This window comes from Gymnogyps californianus, chromosome 3, assembly GCF_018139145.2.
Source record: "Gymnogyps californianus isolate 813 chromosome 3, ASM1813914v2, whole genome shotgun sequence".
Lineage (NCBI taxonomy): Eukaryota > Metazoa > Chordata > Aves > Accipitriformes > Cathartidae > Gymnogyps > Gymnogyps californianus.
Genome location: NC_059473.1, coordinates 37,290,215 through 37,309,563, shown reverse-complemented (window position 1 = coordinate 37,309,563; position 19,349 = coordinate 37,290,215). Strand labels below are relative to the sequence as shown.

General features: G+C 36.8%; 1 protein-coding gene across 1 annotated transcript in view; it reads left to right on the top strand.

Annotated features, from left to right (window-relative positions):
• The window catches only part of CRIM1 (cysteine rich transmembrane BMP regulator 1), a 200,905-nt gene that overhangs the window by 119,343 nt on the left and 62,213 nt on the right, over nt 1-19,349 (top strand). The window contains exons 5-6 of the mRNA XM_050893294.1: nt 1,927-2,048; nt 15,312-15,494. Coding sequence (XP_050749251.1) covers nt 1,927-2,048; nt 15,312-15,494 — 305 coding nt within the window. The remainder of the gene's footprint in view (nt 1-1,926; nt 2,049-15,311; nt 15,495-19,349) is intronic.

Sequence of the window (19,349 nt, the reverse complement as noted above, 5' to 3'; positions counted from 1 at the left end):
TTTTTGATCCCATGTAATAGAAGCCATAGTGCTTTTTTTCATTCTACATCTCTGAAGGCAAAGGGCATACAGTAAAGAAAATAATTAGATTCCCCCTTTTTCTGTATTTACAAGTAAGTTGAGAAGAAAATGTCAAAAGCAAAGGTATGATAAATAAAACTTTGGTTTCTGTACTCTTACTTTTTTGTTGGTTTAGTTCATTATCCTTTACTGTTATGGTAAGCACAATATTATAAAAAAAAAAAACCTTGAAATGCCTGTTTTAAAACTGTCACTATACTGTAGTATATATGTGCACGTAGAGTTAAATTTCTTCACTTTATCTTCACATATTTAACGTTATTTGTGAAATGTCGTATAATTAATACTGTTTTTTCAAGGACTCATTTATCCCTTAATAGTAACATGCTACTATAATGCAATATTTTAAGACTCCTTTTCAGATAGTATAATGAATGTTCTGTGAGATTCCTTGACTTGACTTGTATTTCTTCTTGCAAACTTCCTTTTGCATAATGCCTTTCAATGGAAAATATAAAAATGTTATCTAACACTGATGAGGTTAAAGGGAGAGATATTAAAACCCTGTCTGTTGAGAGGTGGCTCTTCCTCATTCATTGAACACTGGTCTGAGATGAAATGGCTGTTGGGCAATTAAGGAGACATGCATGGTAGAGGAGAACCAAACTTCTTGCTTTTTAAGCATAAAGAATAAGCAAACGCATTAAGTGCTGATGATGCTTCTTACTAATGGGTGGTTTAATGTGGGGGTTGTCTTGGAATACTTAAAATATTTGAAATAGTTATTAACAAGTAGAGTTCTTTTTTTCATTTCTTTAACTCATAATTACAGGATCTTCTGCTGAGTTCTTTTTTCCTTTTGAAATTCATGTGTATTTGTAGTATGCTAAATTAATCTACAAGGTTTTTAACAAAAAAATCTGTGATTTGCAATTGAAAAATTGAAGTGCTATTCCATGAAGTTTCTCAGCTATGATATTTGCATATTTCTCTTTGTTCATTTTGTTTTGCATTTTATTGAATCCTTGCTGCTTATCCCTATAATGTGCCTATTGTTTGGGGCAAGAACTCTGTTAAATGTAAATTTATCAAAAGTCTTAAGTGTTTGACTTTTAAACTATTATGTTAATCATAAGGCAAAGAATCTGGAAACAAACGTGACTATTGTTTATCTACATTTTATGTCTTCCAGTTCTTTAGGCTGTTCATTTAATAAGCAAATAAATACTACATACATGGAGAAAACACTCTTTTTAGATTGATCCAATCTCTGAAACTAACCACAGTATTTAATATACCTAGCCTCCCATGTTATTTGGCTTCTCATTTAATTGGTTGCCCCTCCACAAACTGAGGGCAGCACCATCAAAAACCAAAAGAGAACCTGCAATTATTTTCATTTGGCTTACCTTTAATGATTCTGCATGGTCTTCCTTTCTCTTTAATTATGCCCTATATAAAACTCGGTATAATATGGTTTCCTAATGAGAGAACACTTTTCTGATGAACGGGTGCAGTTACTGCTATTAGTGTTTCACCAATTTTTATTTTTCAGAGAGAATTGGAGGAGAAGCCTAATTTTGCAAGTCTGAAGAATAAAGTTATTTTCAAACAATCTGGAACTACAGTTTTCTACATTTTTACTTACAGCACTAGAGAAGTGCTGGTGTTGCACAGTACCACCTTCTTGTTTGCTTGACCAGCAAACAGAGTTCGGATGGTTAAGAAAAACCTTCAGGTTGATAAGCATCTTGGTTGTTGGGTTAATAGAAGATGATTCTAAGATATGAATATGCTAATACTGGAACTTGAGCTCTAACTTTCCATTTTCCTCTTCCTTATTCTTTCCCCTTATATGTGACTTCATTTATTTATGGGGTTTTCCTTACTGTTCTTTGGTTTCAGATGCGAGTGTCTCTCTGGTTTGTGTGGTTTCCCCATGTGCGAGGCAGGCTCCGTTCCCCAGATAGTCTCACGTGGAGATGGAACACCTGGCAAGTGCTGTGATGTCTTTGAATGTGTCAATGGTACGTGAAGCTTTCTCTTGCACCTGGAGAGGAGGATTTTATCTGTCTGTGGGAGATGCTGGGCATTTGGTTATTTTTACCGTGTTGTCAAGATCTAAGAGAAATAATATTCTTGAGGTTTGTTCAGTAAGAAGGAACTGGAAGTTCAGCTGAAGATACTGAAGTGGGAAACTGTCATTTATAAGTTGTCACGTTTCTTTAATTTCTTTTCCCCGTGACCCAGGGAATTACAGTTTTAGCAAGACTCCCTCACTGCATGTTTTTCAGGTACTCCCTTGCCAGTAGCAAACACTAGAGTCCTTTTAGAAGCGAAATTCTTGCTAAGCACTGCAACTGCTTGTTGCAGTACTGTAAGCAAAAGCATGCTGTTTAGACTATGGGGTTCACTTTAAGAAACATCTGCAAAGCAATTTTTAACACGAATGTACAACCTTTGGAAATTTTAAGTCAGTGTATGAATACACTGATTCGCATTCTTTGCTTCCCAATGTAAATGTTTAGAAAATGTTTAAAAACCTTGAATTTGTTATGCAAGTGACTATATCTCAGGACTGCTCTATGCTATATATATAGAACTGCATATATGCTATATATGGTGAGTTGGGAAGAGACTTAGATATTTGACTATTGGTAGATAGAAGGGGAAAAATACTCTTGAAGGGTTGCATGCTCAGATAATTTCTGAGCATAAAAAGTTATATGTTGGTGCAGTATTTACTAATTAGTATTTATTCAGCAATATTTAATCTTGTTTAGGGGTGCATGTATCATATGTTTGAAACAGCTTTTATTTTACATTCTTCATTGGATATGCACACGAACATAGAGAGAGAGCGATTACGCCAGGAGAACGTTTGTGATATTTACATGTAGCAATATTATAAACACTCAAATGCTGATTAAAAAATAATGATTAGTACATATAATGGGACGTTATATATAAAAATTACCTTCTTTCATATGAATAAAAGAATTTGCGTCAGGAAGAATCACAGATTCTTTAGCTTTCAGATTAATTCTTTCACTGTTTGGGATAAGATTTTAGATACTGTAGAATTAAATGCAACTTACCTAATTTTTGTTTATAAACTGCCTGTTACACTAAAGTAATACTCATCTTCCTTTGTTTCATATTCATGTTGTTCTGTCAAAGTATCATTTCTGAATTTGATTTAACTGTGTGGCACACCTCAGTGCTATGTGGCACACCTCAGTGCAATGTTTGATTCAGGATTTACTTTAGTACTTTGAACAAGAAATGCGAAGCCAATTTCTGATACGATGTCTTTGCTGGTGTGAAACGGTCTCAAAGGTACGAAGCACCTTGCTAACATTCTTGTTTCTCTTTAGTCCACAAGTTATTTGTGGGTACTGCTATCAAAATTGTTGCAGTATACATTATATCAGAAGTTAGATGGAGCTGTTTCAATTTCCCACTTTTTTTGTCCTTAGTCATTTTCATATCCTGTTTCCAAGGAGGAGTTATATTCATTTTTCATTGTTAACAGTGAATTTGGACTGTCTTAGCGCTGTTGCCTGTGCATCATTGCCTTATTGCTCACTGTAACTCACCCCAAAGGTTCAACCTGGTTTTGGGTCAGGATTTCTTTTTGCCTCTCGGGCTTTCCCATTCCTAATCTGCACCTTAGTAGCCTATAAAGACAGAGTAAATCAGAACAAAAAATAGGAGTTTTTGAAGGGAAGTTGATGCCACAGAGGGAAGCGGAAAGGCCAGATTGGGGGAAAACGAAGGTTTGTAGGAAGAGATAATATTTTGTCTTGTTTATGTCCTTAAAACATCAGTATTAAAATATTACAAGCCAGTATGAAAATTATTTTTTTAATAAGTTCCTCTTTTAAAAAAAACATTTTTTTGAGAAATCTGGTCAGAAAAGTTAAATACTTGTGTTTTTTTTAAAAAGGACATTTGTCTTTATGCTACTTAATGCTACAATGAGATTTCAAAAAATAATGCTGTATGATGTGACTTGAAAGCACTTTAAGTATATTTAGAAGTGAGAAACTTCCAGATACAATTATTAATGATGATTCATTTTGGAAAGAGGAAATAGTTATAAGCCTAAAGATGGTAAATATTTTTATCAACAAGCTGGGAGCAACTGTGAAACTTCTCATGAGGAGTTCTGTGTGTGACGTTTGGATTGTGTGGCAGATAATTAGTAAAGAAGACAGAATAGTCGTAGAACTTAATCTGCATTGCTTTATAATTTGGGGTTTTTCAAGTGCATTTTAGTATGGTTAGGTGGTTCTTGTATCAGGGACAAATATTGCAAGCCACACCTCTAAAACCTCTAAATTCCTAGAAAACTAATTCTGACAAGAACTTACTAGATAAATGTCTAGTGCAATGACAAACTGGTAAATATGTATATATAATCCCTACTATTACTTCTGTCAGTTTAAAATGAAGAACAGGGGGGAATGTTGTTCATGAGACTGATAGTTGAATATAATATCCAGTTCTGGTTTTTAAAAGGGTCTTGAAATACTAACAAGAGCAGAAGAGATGTAGTAGATATCAGTGACAGGTGGAGAAAATATCTTACAGTGATAGGCTTAGATCAATTTCTTCACTTCATTAAAAAAACTGCCATCAAAGTAACAAGAGCCAAATCTGTAAGATCTAGGACATGCTGTTCTCAGCAGTGAGGGTGGTTAGCTGTTGGCACAAACTGCCAGGAAGATGCTGAATTCCTTATCTTCATCCTTTCCAATTAGGATTAGATGCCTTTTTAGAGAGTATGTTTTAATCAAATGCAAGTTAATGGGTTTATAGATGGTAAGTGGGGAAGTTGTGTAGTCAGTGTTACCAAGTTCTATTAGTTACCTCCATGTTTGAAAACCTCTGAAAACAATCAAGAGGATGGAATAAAAAGGACATGTGCACAGTCACATTAGTGTAGTTTTCCTACTGTTATAACATCTATTTAATGTTAGGATTAAGTAATTCGGGGGCGGGGGGGAGCAGTCAGGAATAACACTGATCATCTGAGTTACTTTAAAATAAAGGCGTCCATTATGAATAAGTGTATGTAGACTGCAAAAAAATCCGGTTTGTGTGTTGTGGGGTAACTAAATTCCGTATTTAGGTAACCCTAATGATGTGCAGAGTGTTAAAGCAGGCCAGCCTTCTGCAATATTTATTATAAGTATGTGCTATGTGCTAATGTGATAGATGCAGAGTTGCACATTGAGAGAGTATAGGGAGGCTGCCTTTACTGTGTAGGAAAGAGGTCTGCTCTTGTTGCGGAACAGCATTGGCCAGTGTTGAGGGGGTAGTTAATGAATAAGGGCAGCTAAATACGTGTTGTGTAGAGGCTCTGCAGTATATTCTCTTTGTTGTTTGTTGGCTTTTTTGGGACAGATCAGTCATTCTTTCACAAACGTTTTTCCTGGACTTAATATAAAACTGATTTAGAAGCTCTACGATATATCTGTAGATTTTGTGTAGTTATCTTTGTTACTAATACACACTGTCTCAAACTAGCTTTTGGTTAGTCTGTCTTAGAAAAGCATATTAATCTGCAGTGAGAGAAATGTCTACAGTAATTACTTTTTGCAGATTGTGGAGTTGTTGTTCCTGTTTGATTATAAATACAGCAGTAAGTCAATACACTAATCATCATTTTCATGCTTCAGATTTATATTGGGTGTGTCCTTATGCTTCCCATCATGTGTAATCTGCTGTTTCTCATAGTTTGTTTTATAATTATATAGACATTATTTATCACCAAAATAATGTTTATTCCTGCTTGGAAATCGTCCTGATACTTTGATTTAATTGGAGCTTGTTGTTAAGTACCTACTGTCTGTGGCTGTTCAATCTTTGTATAGGTTGAGCTTCTTTTTGGATTTTTTTATACAGGAAACAATTTAGAAAGTGTGGAGAACAACTTTCTCATTGGTGACAAGAAAAAAATATATTACAGAGAGCTGATGCTCCTAATAGTTCTGTGCGATGTTTTAATCATCATGAATATATGCAGAGATCAGAGTATTTTATGTAAAACTGTTATACTAACTGGAGACATAAATTTGTGCTTTTTAAAACACCACTGTGGTTAAAAGAATTCATCATTACAATTAATGCACAGGTATTACTGTCATTAGAATGTGGTTCTTGTCCCAAAGGTCAGTCAATTAAAAAGGTCAATTTTAAGGCATGTTTTGATTCCTTCATTTTGAAGGAAAGCATCTTTGTAAATAAAATCATTCTATATTGTTTAATATTGGTGGTAGGAAACAAGCCAAAGTTCCCTTCTGGTGCAATGAAGTTCCTCTGTCATGATTTATCCAGTATGAGTATTTGAGCCATCCCAGAACATACCCTGCTGGGTCTTTGGATGTCAAAATGATAGCTCGGACAACAATGATGGCCACAACTTTGTTGTTTCTTGCACCTTTTTCCTTTACTGTTTAATTTGCAAATTAAACCTGGCAACTCTCTGGAACTGTTAGTAAACACTGATTTACAACGCAATAGTGATATGATTTTGTCAGTCGTCTTTGCTTAGAAGATGGCTGGCTGGCTGTTTCTCCTAATCTTACTTTCTTGATGACCCTCAGGGCAAGCCCCAGGTCATGCATGTAACAGAATTTTAGCCTAAAGGAGACAGAAGCGTGAATTGCTAAATTTAAGTCTCTGGCTGCCATAAAATAGTATAACTAGAGGTATAGCTGATATAGCTATATGCATCACTGCTTGTTGCGTGTGGGAATCGGAGATTAGTACAGTGGTGTTCAGTAGTGAAGTTTTCAGGGAAGAGCTACATCCACAGTCAAATGTACTCATTCCTGAGAAGTGTGAGGTAGATACAGAGAAAATAAGGCAACATGGGAAATCTCTAGCAAATAATTTCATCTTAATATATGAAACTGAAAATGAGGGTTTGCCTGTTGTGTCGTTCCAGTGCATTGTAACAGCGCACGTTTCAGTGAAAGTGAGAGTATATATTGCTTTGTTTAAAGGCAGGTTATCCCAATTGCTGTGAAGTTTCCCTGCTTGCACTTATCTGAAATCTACTTTCCATCTAGAGAATACTAGATAGTATATGATACAAATTTATGGAAAATTGAGCAAGAGATTCCCAAGATGTAGTTCTTCCCAAAATCCTGCGTTTTACAGAAATTACTTCAAGGTTTCTTCTGATCCACCCAAAATATATTACTCACCAGGATTTTTGTCTACTAATCCTGGTGTGCTGCCTTTTCTCATGGGAGAGCTTGTAAGGAAAAAAATTGATTCAGCATTAAATTACGGGCATCAACAAGCAAATCTAAAGAGATTGAAAGCTGCATGTGCAGGAAGAGTAGAAGTGTTTGGAAACAAGAGAGTATCCAAACTTGGCTGTTCTCTAATTAGGTATTGATGCATGGGTCTCTTGAATGTCAGTTGCGCTGAAGCACATAGTGGCTGTGAGCTCTGCCTTAGAAATTTAAGAGAGCAATTACCAAGCATCCTGCAGCTGCTTTCTTCTGTCAGTCAGGGCTTCCATTTCTCAGTAAGTTTACTCGAATACAACCACTACTTTAAAAGGGTCTCTGCTTTATGAAAGATGGTAAATTGCACGTGTGAGAGTGGTCCTCGTTAATGTGTCCGTGTGGTCCAAGGTCAAGGGGACCAGGCTGCTTTCTGCCACGGTCATGTATGAGCTGTGATTTGAGAGTCCAGCCTTGCCAGGAGTGGCTCTGGAGCCCCACTTCATGTCCCTTTCCCCCAGAGGTGAGGTGTGGGCTTTCGTTGCCCTGTCCATTGAAAATGGAAGTACCTGATGCATGCATGAAAATAACTGGCATTGATCCAGGGCAGAAAGGATGACAATTTCCCCTGGGACTTAAGACTGTGACCGTTTCTATACTGCTATTTCAGGCTGTACTGATGATTGCATGGTGGTATAGAAGTGATCTCCTAAATCATCAAGCTCACTCGCTTGATGTGACACACAACCTGTGTTTTAGAACTGCTTCTGTAATTTTTTTCCTCATTTGAGAAGATACCACTGACATAAATGAGGCATTTCTCTTTTCTCTCTGCCTCCTGGCTTTCTTCACGCTTGCATCTCTATACAGTGGTACTGCATTGGAGGAGAGATTAAAATCCCTCTTTAATCACACTTCTTGTTACCTGTTGATGCACTTACTCCTCACAGCAATTGCAGTTCTATTATTAAGCTCATGGTGTGGAAGAGGATAAAGGTGATTCCACTATTTCTAAAGGAAAATAGGAATCACCTGTTTCTACAGGGACCATCAATGAGTACTGAAGGGATTTGATGGGGAATATCGGCTCAGCAAGGAAAATCTTCACTAAAGAAGGAAGAATGGAGTCCAAGTGAAACACCTCACAGACACCAGCTAATTACCACCAAGTTCTCATTATTTATTGCACTAATCCTGACAGAACTTATATTGCACTTTCATTAAACTTACTTTCTGTGTGCTCTTAAGAATTAAGGATTTGACCAAGGTAACAGAGTCTGTCCCAGAGCAGAGAACTGAATATAGTCCTGATCCTAATTAAACATTACTGCATATTTCTCTCTGGGCATCCAAAACCACAGAATTTTGTGGTGGACTTTAAATAGACACCTGCTTAAAAACAACAAGATGCAAAATGCAGCTTGCGAGGAGCAAAAGATAACAAACTGTTTGGTAAGTAATAAAAGGAGGATTAATATTAAAGGAAAATAATCTGATGCCAAAAAGGTAGAGAGATTTAGTGGTTTTGGGGTGGGGTTTTGGTTTTTGGGTTTGCTTGTTTTTTCTTCAGTCAGAACTTTTGAACAGTATTTGAAAATCATGGCTAATCACCAGCCACGGCAGTGTGAGAATTTGGTCTGGTATAGTGAAAAAGCAGGTCAGTCTGCCAAACCAAGTCAAATGTTTTAGATCCTCTGAACCTGGATTATACACACTGTAGTCAAACTGGGAAAAGTATCTGAAACAATGCAAGTCATTACCAGTTACATTTAAAACAGGAAGAAAAAGGAAAATGCAGAAAACTGAAGGCCAGTCAAAAGGCCAGTCAACCCAAAATTCCTGGTAAAAATATTCAGTCTGTAGATGCATATAAATAAAATATAAATAAAATGTAAATAAATAAAAGAGGAGAGGTAGCAATTGTCGGGACTACAGCTGGATGTGAAACCAAACTCAAAGCTTTTTTACAGTGGTTCACTATAAGTAGGAGGGTTGGTCAACGGGTAGTAGAGAATGAGTTTTAAATAACATAACGAGAAAGTCTAACTCGCTTCTTTCATATCAGTTAATGAAAAACAAGATGCTAGATAGATTCTGTGGAACTGATCGTATGTCATATACAAAGAATATTAGATGCCAGATGGTGCAGTTCTGTCTGGTTTTAAAAGTTAAAAAAGAAAAAAAAATACTCCTAGTATTTACTTTGGTGAAGTAGTAAGGTTTTTTGCCAAAGTTAATTTTCTTGGTAAGCTAATGTCTTCAGTAATGTTCTGACTCTCAGATATTTCTAGATGCTTAAACTTGGACAAGGTTGCCAACAGTTTGGAGGACAAGGTTAGAATTAAATATTTTTCTCAAAGAATGGAAGAAATGGTTAGACCTGTGACAACGCCAAACCACAGCCTTGTGTTACAGGTTTGGGGATTCTTTTTTCCTGCAATTTTTAACTTCTCTCATGCACTGGAGGCTTATACAGATGTACTGGCAATGAATGATGGGCTATGCCAGTACCTTCTACTGGTGCTAAGATTGTTTCAGATGCCTGTGCCCTGGTAACATGCCTAGGGCTAAACTGATCGCAACATATATTTTCCCCTGTGATACACTGACAGAGACTACTGGGATTTAAACGCATTCCTCTGTTATGAAGAACACGGCTTGCTTCCAAGAATTGCTTGCTGATTTTATCGAGAAAATCTGTCACTGTTTGGGGGTTTTAAAGCACAGCCATGGCCCTTGGTGGCCCTGGCTCCTCCTTTGGCTGTCCTGGTGGTTTTCTGTGGTAAGGCTGTAACCTACTGCAGGATGGTAAAAAGTAGCACTGCTTAATTTCCAGAAGGAGGGACAGACAAAAGGGGGATAGCCTAGAGGAAAGCCACAAAAAACAATCAAACGCTGAAAAGCATGACCTGATGAAGAAAAACTAAAATTGAAAGAAATGTGTGCGTTTTATCTCTAAGAGAGGATGGAGGCAGGGACACCCAGGATGAGTCCTCTTAGCAACAAATTTGCACATTGGAGGAAGGTAAAAAACAGTAGGACACATACCTTAAAGATGGGAAAAGTAATGAAACTTGGGAAACTTCCTTTCTGTTTGTTTGCTGTTTCTGTCTAACCTGAATTACCCTTGCTGTGATTTGAGCTTAGTTACAGTAGTTAAAACTGTGGAATTTTTTAATAGACAGGTTGCAGTTTCTCCATTACTGGTGGCTTTAAAGAAAAGATTAAGCCAGGGGAGTATCAGGTAGGATGCAGAATCCTGTATCAGGATTCTGTTGGGGGATCTTTCCCCACCCTTTTCCATGATGCAACCTCCACCCAGTACGGTGACTTGGAAATAAGTCGTCTGTCTTTATGGGGAACACCTCGCAGTCTTGTCTACAGTGTGTAAAAAAGACACGTGTGTCGACCTACACAAGAGCTGTCTTCTGAAGCTGCCTAAAGATTACTGGATTGGGATCTGCTGCTGAGGTGGACAGAAAATTTGAAGACTGTTGAAAGTCGGCACTGTATATAGATTGTGGCAGCTGGGTATAAAAGTGGTTTCTAATGTGATGATAGGGACTTTCTCTGCTAGAAACCTTACTATAAAAATCTGATTATTTCCATTTTATTTTAAAGGTGAATTGCTGAATTTGATTTTCCTCAGTGTCCCAAGTATCTTTTAATATCTTTTACAGACTGCAGGTGGCACAAAATAATGTTTTTTTTCCTTTAAGCTGTGCAAGTATGTATAAATAATTGTATAAATGCATGCATAAATAATTGCATTTATTTACAAATAATAGTTACAGGTTTGTTTTAATTCTGATCTCTGTTTCTGGATGAGCTTTTTAGAAGATGCAGGACCAAAGGACTTTCAGAATGGTCCTGCAATTGTGTTAATAGGGAATACACTGCACTAAACAGTACAACCTGAAGAGTAAGAACCCCATTTTTTTTTTCTACCTAGCTTGTTTTTATATATTTGCAAAGAAACAAAAGCATACGGTGTGTTGTTCTTTAACATTGTTATGGGCTAATTCCAATGAAACGTATCGTTCTCTTTTTTAAACTCCCTATCAGTGCAGCTTTTGAAAAACAGAAAGCTTTTCTATATTTTGTTTATACGGACACAGGATTCAAGTTTATCAGTTTCCTTCCCTTTCATTTAATCGAAAGTTCACAGCACTTGCCCCAGTTCCTTCCAAGAGTCTGGTACAAATACTTCTGTACGCTGAAGGAACATCCGAAGTGCTGGAATCAGGAACCTTTTAATCCTTTAAACAACAGAAAATTGTTTTGAATCTCGCTTCCGCTTCGGGAGGGCTGGAATTTCTGATACTACAAAAGAAAATGCCCAAACTTGCCTACAGACAGCTGAAGCCTGAAGCATCTCATGTGCTCAGCATAACCGTGTGCAGAATTGCTGTCTTGCAAGGGATGGATTGCCAGACTTGCATGTGTTTCTGAGCTGTTCTGTGACTCCAATCAAAGAAAGCCACAAGTATTGGGAAAATACAGAAATCTCAATAACAGAAGTTTATTTTGGGCTAGTTTAGCCAATAGAACTGTATTTAATTAGGTTTAAAAGTATAAGGTAAGATACCTTAGAAAACTGATTTGATAAAACAGATTGTGTCTGTTTGCAGTTCAGATTGGAGATAAAGGTCTTGAGAAATAATCACTGTTTGTGTCTGTGTAGTGTGAGGCTGTGTGGTTTGCCGCAACACTGACTTTTAGGGCTCTCACTCCTAGAACAAAAAGGCTGTGGCTGTGAGATATGTAGAGCTAAATTTGTGCTAGAACTATTTCTCATTTAACTGTGTGGCAGGAACTTTAATGCCAAATCAAGTCCAGTCTCTTAGTCATGCTTAACTTTCTATAGGAGCAGAGATGTGATATCATCTGTCCTTCCACAGCCAGTATAAACTCTGTATTGTTCTGGGTACTATCCGCTCTGTCCTGGCTCCTTTCAGGGGTGGGCAGTTGTACGTCTGTGCTTGGTCGGGATCAATCTTGTATGACTGGGTCATCTGATAGCTGACAGATAGCTGGCAGACACTGAATTCATGTTCATGAATCCATGGCCTGGGTGTCTGTCTCATGCCCACTGTTCCATTGTGGTAGTCTGCATCAGAAAAGGGATTTGGGCTTTCGGATACATTTAAGCACTTTGTGCTATGAAGTTCAGTCAATTTAAATTACTTTGTCACACAGCGAAGCTTTGGTACTTGAAGAATTCTACCTGTAGTATTCTCTTGATTGGCAGAATAATGAATTCATGGTTACTGGCCCTTAGGAAAAGATGCGTTTATTTAACGTTAGCTTTATGTTCTTTCACTCCTTTGTGGCTGCCATATATACGTAGGTCAGTAAGGCAATAAAATTAGCACTTTTTAAAAAAAAAAAAAAAAAGAACAGAGAGAATTTTCCAGCATATCATGGTGGAAGAAATGCGTCATTACAATTCCACGGCGTGGTGCTCGCTCTTTTATTAGGCTTCCACTTTATGAGTATCTAAAGCTAGAGTTCTTCATTTAGTGCTTGTTTTGGCTTGACTGAGTCTTAAGACTGCCGTCCTACATATGGTTCTAACAAAAGTAATCCTTGTCTCATAGCTGGATATATAGGCTTAGGTCAATAGTTTAGTATGAATGTGTACACTACCATAAATCTGGACAGTAAAAATAGATGTATAGTGAAATTCTATGGTGGTTTTCGTTGTAGGAGTAAAACATACCGTTTCCTTTCAGGATTTACAGTTCCTTGCTTGGTCTTGTTTGGACATTTTAAAAATGAATGATAATTCATGAAAGATGATGTTTCTACTTCTAACTAGGCAGGAATTCAGATCTACTGTTGGGGGGGGGGGATCAGTAAAAACCTGGAAAGCTGCAATCAAAACAGTAAAGTCAGAAGCAAATGGATTAAAGGCCTTTTGAGTTGTGTTGGCACTTTTTCCTTTCTGAGAAGGTTTTTAAACTAACAGCTTGAGCTGCATAAACTTGAAATATTTCTCAAGTGTTTGTTTATGTGAATTGCTTTCAAATGAGGTCATAGCCGTTTTCCCGGACACAGTGGTATTTCCTCCTCTTACTCTTTTTTTTTTTTTTTTTTTTTAATGCTACTTTCTACATTATGCCTTGAAGACAGAACAGGCATATAAAAATCAAACATTGCTCAGGATACTTCCAAGTTTCAACTCTAATGCTTTACAATCATATTAAATGACTCGAGGCTGGAGCTCAATATAAGCGTATATGGAACAAAATACTGGAGTCCTTGAAATGCTTTAGAGTGTTAAAGAAAACCTGTATCATTGTCAAGAGTAACTCAGATAAAAAGTTTTTAGCCCCCAAAAGTAAGAGAATTGGGGTGGGTGAAAAGGAATCTGCAAATGCTGAATTTTCATTTAAATATGTTTCCTCCCCCATGTGAGATTGAGCACTAACCAAAAAAGAAAAATCACCTGACCGCAAACTGGACACAGTTTTCAGCCCTGTGTGGCTAGGCATTACACATGGAAGTAAATAAATAGTCTTTTCCATGTGTTCTACAGAAATCAGCAACATAGGCAATTGTCCTTTCTTTCCTTTGCTATGTTTAGTTCAGATGTAATGAAATTTGATGGTTTTATCTACGGTTTGGTAATGTGTTTAATTTTGACTCTGTTGCTCAAAATAAATAGCTTCCTGTTTGCAGAACCTTTGGCTTTTGAGACTGCTAGATTCGTAGCTTCTGAAAAAATACATCTGTTTACTAGATACTGTTTTACTTCAGGTGGCTGTTTTCAGGTATCTTGGGCTAGTGTCATAGAAGGCCAAAAAGTTTATTCTGAAGTGGGCAAGAGGGAGGGGGCTTAAGTCATTGTTTAATGTAACGATGAAACTGTGAAGTCATGATTTCCTAATGACTGATGTGGTGTATTATAGTTGAACATAAATTTGGAGTATTTCTTCTATGGTGTCTTGAGTCACAGTGATTCAGCCCTGGGCTACGGAGCTGCACGGCATTGTGTGTGTGTCAGCTAGGCTGGTTGAACAGAATACGCTCTGCTGGCAATAGGTGGTGGAGGAAAGTTCGTATGTGTGGGGTAACTGCAAGGTCAAAAGGCCTAAGGAGACCTTATGATGTATTCATGATGTGTGGATCTACTTCATAATCTGGAACCAAACCTCTTCGGTATAAAAAAATAATAATAAAAAAAAGGTGGTTAAATCTGCCAACTGTTTCGTTGTTTTAGTTAACAGCTTTTTTCTTTTTTTTTTTTATGTTAACAAAGCAAATAGACAGTGTGCTTCCCAAAATACTTAAGAATTTTCATAAGCTTTTAGTTTCCCACAAAGTTTGGATTTAATTATGCGTTAGGGCTCTGCTGTAGACGGAGGCACACAAGAAATAGTCATCTTGTGTTTTTGAAACACTAAGATGATCACATAAATATTTATTACAATTGAGGTTCTTTTCTGTGGGGAATATAGGTATAAGCTGACTAGTACAGCTCCAGGTTGCTTGAACGGAGAAGTATTCAGTTCACATAACAGATCATGCAGTCACAAAATATGTTTGTTGAGGTTTTTTTAAACATATCCCTGTGGATTGGACAGCTTTAGTGCAATTTATCCACCTGTGTGCCGAGTCCTGCAGAAAGGAAGATTACAGTTAAGAAGCATCAGAAACTGTCGTCTTAAAACAGAAAAATCTATTGCTTCATGTGCTGAAATTTGAAGTAGCTTCTGGCTCATCCAGAATGAGAAATATTTAACACCTATGGAGAAATACCAGTGCTGTAACCTTCCTTCAGTATTTTAATTTTTAAAATCGAGATTTTTAATTGTAAATAATTGCTCTGAAAGTAATTTTGAATAGTATTTTATTTTCTTCAATTGATGAAACAGACAATAAAATATACGATGTTCTTAAAATTGTATTTGAGTTTAAAAAATGAAAGAAAAATCAACTGTCTCTTTTATATCTGTTTTTTTCAGCAGCAACATGAGTTTAACGATTTCCAGTTTATCAATATCTGTAAAATACTTCCCCCCCTTCTTCTTCTTTCAGAAGTGAAGCCAACTTGCATATTTAACAGCATGGAATATTATGATGGAGACATGTTTCGAATGGATGCTTGTCGGTTTTGTCGATGCCAAGGTGGAGTCTCTATTTGTTTCTCTGCCCAGTGTGGTGAGCTACACTGCGACAGGTACTATGTGCCAGAAGGAGAGTGCTGCCCAGTGTGTGAAGGTACAGTATCTTTTTAATCCTGTTTGCTTATTAGTTCCACTGGGTTTTTTTCATTTGCTTTTTCAATGCAAATGAGCAAACAAGTGCTTTATTTTGTTCTTGTAACGTTTGCAGATTCCTCCTTAATTCAGTTTATGTCTATATTTTTGCTGTGCCTGAGTGTGCTGTCTTGTTCTTTACAGTGCTTCTCTGATGTTGACACTCTGCCCTTTTTATAGAGAGCTGTTTGGGTTTCCTTTCCCTTCTGCATCGGAACTTCCTTAGACATGGTCAAGTGTGCAGTACTTTTTGGGGAGCCTTCTTCCCAAAGGACATAAGAGCCTGTTCCTAATTTCTACACAGGGTATTTAGACAGGCGTCTCCAAAGCAGCAGTGGTGGCCCTAAGACACATTTCCATTGCTTTGCAGCCTGCTTTTTCCAGTCTTGTTCTGTTCAGCTAAAGCAATGCATACACCTTCTCTTCTCTACAATTATAGCAAGAAATGGGGCAGTAATCTGACTTCAATGGTTTTCTCTTCCTCCTTTGCCCTGTTGACAGCCTTCTCCTCTGCTTACTGGACCTGCAGTCCTCCTGAAAAGGGTTCTGTGGGAAATTTCATGTTGACCCTCTTGCTTACACTAGAAAATATTTGACACGTGTTCTGCCAGAATACAACCAGGATTCCAGCGGAGGGAGATGGGACTGGTGCTCTGCACCTGGATCTTGCCCCAGTGGGGGTCAGGTTATGGCCACGACATAGACAAAAGGCCTATGAAGCACTCCTGGTCCCTGTGTTTAAATGTGAACTTAGGAATGACTTCTCAATAAGCAAAATAAGCTGGAAATCTCAAATCTCCTCCTTAGAGGAGAGGAATCTAATTATTAATGTCATTTTCAAACACTTTGCGGTGTGCTTAATATCAGTATTCCTGTAGTTCCTTGCAGGAGCAAATAAGCCAAAAGATCCATTATAGTTGTGCTCCATTCCAAACAGAGAATTATGAAAGTAAAGAACCTCGTAAAAATGAGTCTAAAAGAGGCAGCTATAAGAGTTGGACCCTCTCAATCAGCGCAGGATCTAGTGGAGGATACTGTTTTGCTGGCTTGTTTTGTTACAAACTATTGAAAGCTTCTTCAGAGATTTAAAAAAAACAAAATCTGGATAATGAAATATCAGGGTGGTAAGGTAGGAAGTCATTCTTTAAAGAGTATTTGTATTTTTATATGTTTTAGTGTATTAGTTCGTATCAGATAGGTTGATACACGGTGTTCACATGTAGAGAAGCTGAAATACAACTGCTGTAGGCTTAAGTATTCTAAAGAGATACCAGTCCATGTTTGCCCTGTGTTTAAGATCTGGTCTAGACATTCATTAATGACTGTAGTTGGAGGCAGGATGCTAGACTTTTTGGTCTTTCCTGGTACAGTTATGCCTATGCTTTTAAGAGCCTTCAAGCTGTGGGAAAAAAAAAGATTCAGTGCTATACCATCGTGTAATGACAGATTGAAAAAGTTTAGAGAAGGTATGTCTGATGTGATGAAACCCTTCCTGAGTAAGTGCAGATCCACTCCTGAAGAAATTGCTGTATGAGCTGCTGACTTTATAGAATATGTGAAATCTGTTGTTTTTTCCCTATAATTGCTGTTTTTCACATATGTGAATATTCTGAGATTTGGCATTATGAAATCGTTATGACAATGTATATAGATACATAAACAATGTATCTATATATCTGCTGTATGTGGGCTCTCTATATCAGCTCTGTCATACTCAGATGTGGGTGCTGATTTTCCACATTGGACTTACAGTTCTAGATATGTCCTTCATCCTCTTTGGTGGTTTAAAGATTCAGCTGTCTTATGATTTATCAATAAATTGTTCTGCCATATCATCATACAATGTTAAAAGTTGATTTCTCCATTTTTGCAACCTTTGAATCAGACTATCAAGAAAACCTGTTAACATTTCATTTTGGGTTTGAAGAGTTGGTGTGTATTAGGCCTGTAATGGCAATTTCCAGGTCCTTAGTAGATAGAATAAAATGGATAATGATTTATAATTATTGAGTACAATCTTCTTTTTCAAGTAATGGCTGTGACTTAATTTCTGCTCAGCTGACTGAGATGCCAAGTTACAGGGTCCTTCATTAAATCATCTGGCGCTGTTGGGCTTGCTCATTTCTGTTGCATGCTTTTCTGATAGGCCTTGTAAGCACTAAATCAATGAAGTCTGATTTCTGACTTCTGAATGATTGGATGATAAATATATGTTGTTTTTTACTATAAATCCCTTTTGATTTAGTGGAATTCTTTTAGGTGAGGCTAGACAACTGGCTCTATTAATGTATTATAATTTTCCTGGTTCCTTTAAACACTTAAAGGGATCAGAGTTTTGTTTGTTTTGTTTTGTTTTTTTCAATAACTCAGGTTATGTTAAGTGACACCTAAATTGACAAGGTAAGTCTTAAATGGGCAGAATGTATACTTAACAGCCTGCCCATTCATGCTTTTCTAGTTGGTGAAGAAGTGGCATTTTTTTTTCTACCTGCTTTCTTTCTATTTGATTATTTCATGACTGATTTTCAAGGTGATTAATTGTTTCCTACTAACGTTTTCTTGATGATAGAAATACAAAGAAATAGAATGCTTTCTTCTTTTCTGCAACAATTTTAAAATGGCAAATGGTAAATTTGATGTGCATTGTGTAGTAAAGGCACAAGCCCTTCTTGCCTTAGGTCCAGGAAGAATTCTTTCTCAAAGTCCTGTAGCATACCTCAGCATCAGGAAATGTAATTTGCTGGGCTCAATTTATAGCTTTAAACACTACTGACCTTTTCAGGGTACCAGGAACTTTGTCCTTTGACTCGCATAGAAGACTACTGCAAATAACACAAGTCTTATATGGCTTTTCTGTGCTTTCTCTGTATTCCTGTGTCAATCAGAATCCCATACTTGAGTTGAATGATAAAATTCACTTCATCTGTTCGTGTATGATTTGATTTTTGGCTAGGTCAAAATAGTTAATTACAGATGCAAGGTAGTCCTGAAACATAAAAGGTGCAAACTTAAGAGATTAGGAAACATTTTAATTTTTAAATGTCTTATTTTCCCAAACACCTGTTTTTTTATATTGGCTTAACCCATTTTGCTAAAATTGGGAATATCACTAAAATTCAGAACGGGAGTGAATGCCAGGTAGAGGTAGAAGTTGTGCACAGTTTCACTCTGAATGTTCAGAGTTTGATACTGCCATAAAGTGGTACAACGGCTTATAATAAGACAACAGCTATTAGCACTGCTATTGGTTTTATCTACACTTAAAATGCATTGCCTTCCTTCCAAAGGGAAGTGATGAAACTTCAGAGAAATATTCCAAGTTCCATTCAGTCCTTTTTTTTTTTCCCCTTTAGATAGGTTATCTCTTTTCAACCAAGTCCTTCAAACTTAACACTTTTTGAAAATTGACTTACGGGTAAATGGCTTGTGCTTATTTGATGTCTGCTATCTAATGTCTGCTAAAAAAATGCTTTTAGTGGTATTTATTGTTTTTAATATATTGAATTTGCTTTAATATGTAATTTGTATTATTGCTTGCTTTGAAAACTTGACCTAATTACTGTACATTCTCAGATATTTAATTTTTGAGTCGCACAGTTACCTTTTTATTAGCCACTGTGATAAGTTGCATACATTCACATAATGCATACTTTTTTTACTGTTAATATCAGTGTCACTTATCACATTTCTGAAGAGTAAAACATGTTATTTCAGAAGAGTAAAAGCTGCTTTTATTTCAAGTCATGAATTAGTATATACAGAGTTGCATTATTTATTTGCATGAAACTTGAGGAGAAATCTTACGTAAAGTATGTCC